Source organism: Onychostruthus taczanowskii, unplaced genomic scaffold (assembly GCF_017590055.1).
Source record: "Onychostruthus taczanowskii isolate IOZ18803 unplaced genomic scaffold, ASM1759005v1 scaffold188, whole genome shotgun sequence".
Taxonomy (NCBI): Eukaryota; Metazoa; Chordata; class Aves; order Passeriformes; family Passeridae; genus Onychostruthus; species Onychostruthus taczanowskii.
Window position 1 is genome coordinate 571,796 of NW_024499106.1, and position 7,719 is coordinate 579,514.

At 68.5% G+C, this 7,719-nt stretch overlaps 1 protein-coding gene across 1 annotated transcript in view; it reads left to right on the forward strand.

Moving 5' to 3' along the window:
• The window catches only part of B4GALNT1 (beta-1,4-N-acetyl-galactosaminyltransferase 1), a 9,349-nt gene extending 6,447 nt beyond the window's left edge, over window positions 1-2,902 (forward strand). Inside the window, exons 8-9 of the mRNA XM_041401242.1 lie at window positions 1,308-1,545; window positions 2,190-2,902. Of these exons, the coding sequence (XP_041257176.1) occupies window positions 1,308-1,545; window positions 2,190-2,404 (453 nt within the window). The 3' untranslated portion in view covers window positions 2,405-2,902. The remainder of the gene's footprint in view (window positions 1-1,307; window positions 1,546-2,189) is intronic.
• Window positions 2,903-7,719: the final 4,817 nt, after the last annotated feature.

The window sequence follows — 7,719 nt, forward strand, 5'->3', positions numbered from 1 at the left end:
GGGCTGCAGGGGGCACGGTGGGCTGCAGGTGTATGAGGGGTACAGGGGCGCTGCAGGGGGCACCGGGGGCTGCAGGGGGCACGGGGTTGGGGGCACGGCCAGCAGATCCCTGTGGTCTGGGGGTGCCCTGGTTCCCGTGCCCAGTGCTGGACAGAACCAGCCTGGACTGGTGCGGGGCACGGGGGGCATTGGGGGGCACCAGCCGGGCACGTGGGGGGCAGGGATGGCCGGGGGGAGGGTGGCCCCGGAAGAAGCAGCCCGGAGCTGGCACAGGACACGGGAGGGCGGTGGGTGCCCGCAGGGTGGTCCGGGAATGGCGCTCCCGGTGCCCCGCGCCGGTGCCAGGGGTGCCCCGGTGCCCCCCTGCCCTGCAGTGTCCCCCGGTGGGCGGTGCTGGGGGTCCCGAGGGTCACGGGTGGGTGGCACCCTGGGAGACACCCCTGGGGACACCGGTGTGGCCCCCCCGCGACAGATCCTGTGCCCTGGTGGGCAGTGCCTGAGGGTCCCTGCCCCGCGCCGGTGCCAGGGGTGCCCCGGTGCCCCCCTGCCCTGCAGTGTCCCCCGGTGGGCGGTGCTGCGGGTCCCGGGGGTCGCGGGTGGGTGGCACCCTGGGGACACCGGTGTGGCCCCCCCGCGGCAGTTCCTGTGCCCTGGTGGGCAGTGCCTGAGGGTCCCGGTGCCCAGGTGGGGGCTCAGGGGGTCCTGGTGGGGGCTCAGGGGGTCCCGGTGCCCAGGTGCTGGCACAGCCCCAGCACAGCAGCCCCGTCCCACCGCTGGGCAATGCCAGAGGTCCCGGGGGTCCCTGGGGGTCCTGGGCACTCCCAAGCGCTCCCGTAGGTCCCGGGCTGTCCCAGGATGTCCCGGTGGTCCCGAGCGCTCCCGGGCGGTCTCGGTGGGTCCCGAGGGTTCCTGGGGGTCCAGGTGGTCTCGGTCTCTCCCGTGGGTCCCGGGCGTTCCCTGGGGGTCCTGGGCTGTCCCTGGGGTCCCGGGCGCTCCCGTGGGTCCCGGGCTGTCCCGGGGGTCCCGGGGGGTCCAGGTGGTCTCGGTCGCTCCCGTGGGTCCCGGGCTGTCCCTGTCGCTCCCGTGGGTCCCGGCTGTCCCGGGCGCTCCCGTGGGTCTCGGTCGCTCCCGTGGGTCCCGGGCTGTCCCTGGGGGTCCCAGGCCCTCCCGTGGGTCCCGGGCTGTCCCTGGGGGTCCCTGGGGGTCCAGGTAGTCTCGGTCGCTCCCGTGGGTCCCGGGCGGTCCCTGGGGGTCCCGGGCTATCCCGGCGGTGGCGGTGCCCCCCCAGCGCGGCGCTGTGCCCGCAGGTGGGCGGCGCGGTGCGGGAGATCACCGGTTACACCACCACGTACCGGCAGCGGCTGAGCGTGCGCGGGGGCGGCGCGGGGGGCGACTGCCTGCGGACCCGGCCCGGCTTCCACCACCGCCTCGCCGGCTTCCCCGCCTGCGTCGTCACCGACGGCGTCGTCAACTTCTTCCTGGCCCGCACCGACAAGGTGCGCCAGGTGGGCTTCGACCCCCGCCTGCGCCGCGTGGCGCACCTCGGTGAGGAACGGGGGGGGTCTGGGGGGTCCCGAGGGGTCTGGGGGGTCCTGAGGGGTCTGGGGGTGCCTGACGGGTCTGGAGGGTCCCGAGGGGTCTGGGGGGTCCTGAGGGGTCTGGGGAGGTTTGGGGGCTCAGTCTAAGGGGGTGCCCGAGGGGTCTGGGGGGTCCCGAAGGGTCTGGGGGTTCTGAGATAAAGGGGTGCTGGGGTCCCCCCCATAATTCAGGGGTCAGAGATAAAGGGGGACGATGCTGGGGTACCCCACAATGGGGTCAGAGATAAGGGGGGATGCCAGGGTCCCCCCCTAGTTCAGAGGGCCAGAGATAAGGGGGGAAACTGGGGTTCCCCAAATTCAGGGGGTCAGAGATAAAGGAGGTTCTGGGATTCCCCCAATTCAGGGGGCCAGAGATAAGGGGGGTGCTGGGTCCCCCCATAATGGGGTCAGAGATAAGGGCGCGCTGGGGATCCCCAATTCCGGGGGTCAGAGATAAAGGGGGATGATGCTGGGCTCCCCCACAATGGGGTTAGGGGGTCAGAGACAAGGGGGGACACTGGAATCCCCCCATGGGCTCACGGGATCAGAGCCAGCATGAGCCACCCCAGGGCATCTCTGAGCCTTTTTTGGGGTTCCCCCGTGCCCCCCCAGAGTTCTTCATCGACGGGCTGGGCGTGCTGCACGTGGGCTCGTGCGAGGACGTGGTCGTGGACCACGCGTCCAAGCTGGCGCTGCCGTGGCGGCGCTCGGAGGGCGAGCGCCAGTACAACCGGTACCGGTACCCGGCGGCCCGCGACGACAGCGTGCGCCTCAAGCAGCGCCTCTTCTTCTTCAAGAACCGCTTCAAGTGCATGGCCGGCGACTAGGCGACACCGGGAGTGGCCACCGGGCGTGGCCACCAGCCCCCGGCAGCGCTGCGGAGCCGCGGGGCTGCGCTGATGGCACCCCCGGGGGGCTGGCGCGGAGGTGGCACCGGGACGCTGGTGGCGGGACACGCCGTGGGCAGCGCTGGCACGGGCCGCCTCAAGGGTCACTGCTGCCAGCCACCCCTGCGGTGTCCCCAGAGCCACATCTGGGCCACCCCCGGGGCCGCCAACCCTCCTGGGGGTCGCCCCCAGGGCCGCCGTTCCTGGGGCACCCCTGGCGTGGCTGTCCCTGGTGGGTCACCCCACGGGCCACCACCGCCGGCTGTCCCCAGGGCCACGGCCACTGGCGTGACACAGTGCCACCCCCCCCAGGTGGCCACTCCAGGGCCACTGCCACTGGCGTGACACAGTGCCACCCCCCCCAGGTGGCCACTCCAGGGCCACTGCCACTATGGTCCCCCTCCCTTGGGCCACCCCGTGTGCCACCACCACTGGACACCTGTGGGACACCCCCAGAACCCCCCCCAGGGCCACCCCAGGGCCACTGCCATGGGCCACCACCCAGTGCCACCACCCAGGGCCAGCCGGGCCCGCGGGGTCCCCGGAGCCCCCCGCCCCCCCGCGGTGTTTTTAGCTCTTTTGTACTTTGGGGGGGGGGTGGTGGCGGGGTCCCCCCGGGCACAGGGTCCCCCCCTGATGTCCCCACTCCGTTTTCTATCGCCCGGCCCCCCCCCCCCGACGACAGCGTGCGCCTCAAGCAGCGCCTCTTCTTCTTCAAGAACCGCTTCAAGTGCATGGCCGGCGACTAGGCGACACCGGGAGTGGCCACCGGGCGTGGCCACCAGCCCCCGGCAGCGCTGCGGAGCCGCGGGGCTGCGCTGATGGCACCCCCGGGGGGCTGGCGCGGAGGTGGCACCGGGACGCTGGTGGCGGGACACGCCGTGGGCAGCGCTGGCACGGGCCGCCTCAAGGGTCACTGCTGCCAGCCACCCCTGCGGTGTCCCCAGAGCCACATCTGGGCCACCCCCGGGGCCGCCAACCCGCCGCCGTTCCTGGGGCACCCCTGGCGTGGCTGTCCCTGGTGGGTCACCCCACGGGCCACCACCGCCGGCTGTCCCCAGGGCCACGGCCACTGGCGTGACACAGTGCCACCCCCCCCAGGTGGCCACTCCAGGGCCACTGCCACTATGGTCCCCCTCCCTTGGGCCACCCCGTGTGCCACCACCACTGGACACCTGTGGGACACCCCCAGAACCCCCCCAGGGCCACCCCAGGGCCACTGCCATGGGCCACCACCCAGTGCCACCACCCAGGGCCAGCCGGGCCCGCGGGGTCCCCGGAGCCCCCCGCCCCCCCGCGGTGTTTTTAGCTCTTTTGTACTTTGGGGGGGGGTGGTGGCGGGGTCCCCCCGGGCACAGGGTCCCCCCCTGATGTCCCCACTCCGTTTTCTATCGCCCGGCCCCTCCCCCCGCTGCCGCCAGGATTTTTGTGCCAAGTCTCGGCCCCTCCCCCCCCCACAGGTCCTACGGGGTGGTGGGGCGTGGTCAGAGGGCGTTGTCAGTGGGCGTGGCTGTTCTTGGGCGTGGCCTGGGGGGGATTTTCAACAGGAATGCCCCTGGACCCCCCTCCCCCACCCAGCACCCTCCAGGGTCCATCCTGCCCTGGCAGGACACGGCAGGGACAGGGACAGAGACAGGGACAGAGACAGAGACAGAGACAGAGACAGGGACAGGGACAGGGACAGGGACAGAGACAGAGACAGGGACATGCCAGGGACCGGGACAGACTGGAACAGGGAGGGGCTTTGGGATGGGCGGGACTGTGGGGTGGGAGGGGCTATGTGTGGGAGGGGCTATAGGTCTTATGGGGTGGTGGGGCGTGGTCGGGGGTGTGATCAGAGGGAGTGGTTAATGGGCGTGGTTAATGGGTGTGGCTGCTCTTGGGCGTGGCCTTTGGGGGGGATTTTCAACAGGAATGCCCCTGGACCCCCCTCCCCCACCCAGCACCCTCCAGGGTCCATCCTGCCCTGGCAGGACACGGCAGGGACAGGGACAGAGACAGGGACAGAGACAGAGACAGGGACATGCCAGGGACCGGGACAGACCAGGGACAGGGCCATGCCAGGGACAGGGACAGACCAGGGACAGGGACAGGGACAGAGACAGAGACAGGGACATGCCAGGGACTGGGACAGACCAGGGACAGGGACATGTCAGGGACAGGGACAGGGACAGACCAGGGATGTGGGGATTGGTGGCACACAGGACAGGACATGGGAAGGGACACGCCATGGTCACAGACATGCCAGGGCCAGAGCAGGACAGTGGGACACAGAGGGGACAAGGAGAGACCACTGACAGGGCATGGCATGGTGCACAGGGACACAGCAGGGAAAGGACAGGGATGTGACAGGGACAGACACTCCAGGAATGTGGAGACAGACACGGGGTGGGCAGGGACAGAGCAGGGACAGGGACAGGGACAAGGACACTCCAGGGACAGGGACAGAGCAGGGACAGGGACAAGGACAAGGAGACTCCAGGGACAGGGACAGAGCAGGGACAGGGACAAGGACAAGGACATGCCAGGGACACATCAGGGACAGGGACACTCCAGGAACAAGGACGGGACAGGGACAGGGACATGCCAGGGACATTCCAGGGACAAGGACAAGCACGTGCCAGGAACACATCAGGGACAGGGACAGGGACAGGGACAGGGGCACATCAAGGACAGGGACATGCCAGGGACATTCCAGGGACAAGGACAAGCACGTGCCAGGAACACATCAAGGACAGGGACAGGGACAGGGACAGGGGCACATCAAGGACAGGGACACTCCAGGAACAAGGACAGGGCAGGGACAGGGACAAGGACAAGGAGACTCCAGGGACAGGGACAGAGCAGGGACAGGGACAAGGACAAGGACATGCCAGGGACACATCAGGGACAGGGACACTCCAGGAACAAGGACAGGGCAGGGACAGGGACAAGGACAAGGAGACTCCAGGGACAGGGACAGAGCAGGGACAGGGACAAGGACAAGGACATGCCAGGGACACATCAGGGACAGGGACACTCCAGGACGCAGGCATGGGCACACCGGGGACAGGGACATGGCAGGAACAGGGACAGGGACAGGCAGGGACTGGGACCCACAGTGGGCACGTGAAGGACAAGGACACACAATGGACATGAGGCTGGACACACGGGGACAAGGACACCAGGGACAAGGACACAGCCCCTGAGGGACCAAGGCCACGGCAGGGCTGGTGTTGGGGTCCCTTCTTGGGAGGACAATAGCCACGCTGGGGGACAAACGGGAGCAGGGTCCCACCCCAGGTCCCCAGAGCCCCTGTCCCACCCCTGGTGACACCTGCCAGTGCAGTGACAAAGTGCCCTGGGTGCCCACCCAGGGGGACCCCACACAGCAACCCCCCCGGGTCCTGTGACACCCTCGAGTGACACCTGGGCCACCCTGCAGCCGCTCCTGAGTGACCCCATGGGGCTGCCAAGGTGATGTCACTGTCCCCCCTCCCAAACCTGTCCCTAGGGGCTCCTGGGACATCACCCCGTGTTCCCCTCGCTGTGTCCCATCCAGGCCATTGTAATGTCCCCATTCTATGTCCTATCCTGCCTTTGTCCCACCCCGGTGTCCCAACCCCAGTGACCCATCCTGGTGTCCCATCCCATTGTCCCAGTGACCATCCTGGTGCTGACCACCCCAGTGTCTCTGTTCTGGTGTCCCATCCCAGTGTCCCAACCCCAGTGACCATCCTGGTGTTCAGCGTCCCTGATGTCCCATCCCAATGTCCCAGCCTCAGTGTCCCATCCCAATGTCCCAATCCCAGTGTCCCATCCCAATGTCCCAGCCCCAGTGCCCCATCCCAGTGTCCCAACCCCAGTGACCCATCCTGGGGTGCCATTGCAATGTCCCAACCCCAGTGTCCCAGCCCCAGTGACCCATTGCAATGTCCCCAGCTGGTGACCCAGCCTGGCACCCCATGGGCATGTTGCACCCCAGTGTCTCGGTTCACTGTCCAAACCTGATGTCCCAAATCTGTCCCATCCCAATGTCCCAGTGAACCATCCTGGTGTCCCATCCCAATGTCTCAACCCCCGTGACCACCCTGGTGTTCAGCATCCCTGGTGTCCCATCCCAATGTCCCCATCCCAGTGTCCCAGCCCCAGTGACCACCCTGGTGTTCAGCACCCCTGGTGTCCCATCCCAATGTCCCCATCCCAGTGTCCCATCCCAATGTCCCAACCCCCGTGACCACCCTGGTGTTCCACATCCCTGGTGTCCCATCCCAATGTCCCAACCCCAGTGACCACCCTGGTGTTCAGCACCCCTGGTGTCCCATCCCAATGTCCCCATCCCAGTGTCCCATCTGGATGTCCCCCTGAGCTGGGCTGAGCCCCAGCATGGGCAGAGGGAAGGGGGCTCTGCCCCTGTGCCCAAGTGAGACACCAGGGGTGACCCCATGGAGAAGGACTCGAGGGCATCGGACACATCCTGGCCACAATGTCCCAACCCCAGTGTCCCAGTCCCAGTGACCACCCTGGTGCTCACCATCCCTGTGTCCCATCCCGCTGTCCCAGTGACCATCCTGGTGCTGACCACCCCAGTGTCTCTATCCCAATGTCCCATCCTGGTGTCCCAACCCCAGTGACCCACTGCAATGTCCCCCGCTGGTGACCCAGCCTGGCACCCCAAGGGAATGCTGCACCCCACTGCAGGGAGAGCTCAGAGCCTGTGCAGGGCCTGGAGGGGCTCCAGGAGAGCTGCAGAGGGACTGGGGACAAGGGACAGGGGGACAGGACACAGGGAATGGCTGCCACTGCAGGGGGCAGGGATGGATGGGAGATTGGGCAGGAATTCCTCCCTGGGAGGGTGGGCAGGCCCTGGGATGGATTTCCCAGAGGATGCCCCTGGCTCCCTGGGAGTGCCCAGGCCAGGCTGGACAGGGCTGGGAGCAGCCTGGGGCAGTGGGAGGTGTCCCTGCCATCGCAGGGTGGCACTGGACGATCTCTGAGCTCCTTTCCACCCCAAACCGTTCCGCGAGTCCACGATCCCCCTCAGCCCTCCATGCTCCGCACTTCCGGACTCCATTTCCCATCACACCCCGCGACAGCACGGCCCCGCGTCCCCAGGGGACTCGCTTTCCCATGGTGCCTGGCGGCGGCGCGGTGGCAGCGCGGGGATCACGTGACGCGGGGCGGTATAAAGGCGGAGGCGCAGCGGCCGCGGCCCCATTGTTGTCGGCGCGCGCGGCGGGGCGGGAGCGGCCCCGGACCCCCCCGGGAGCGGCCCC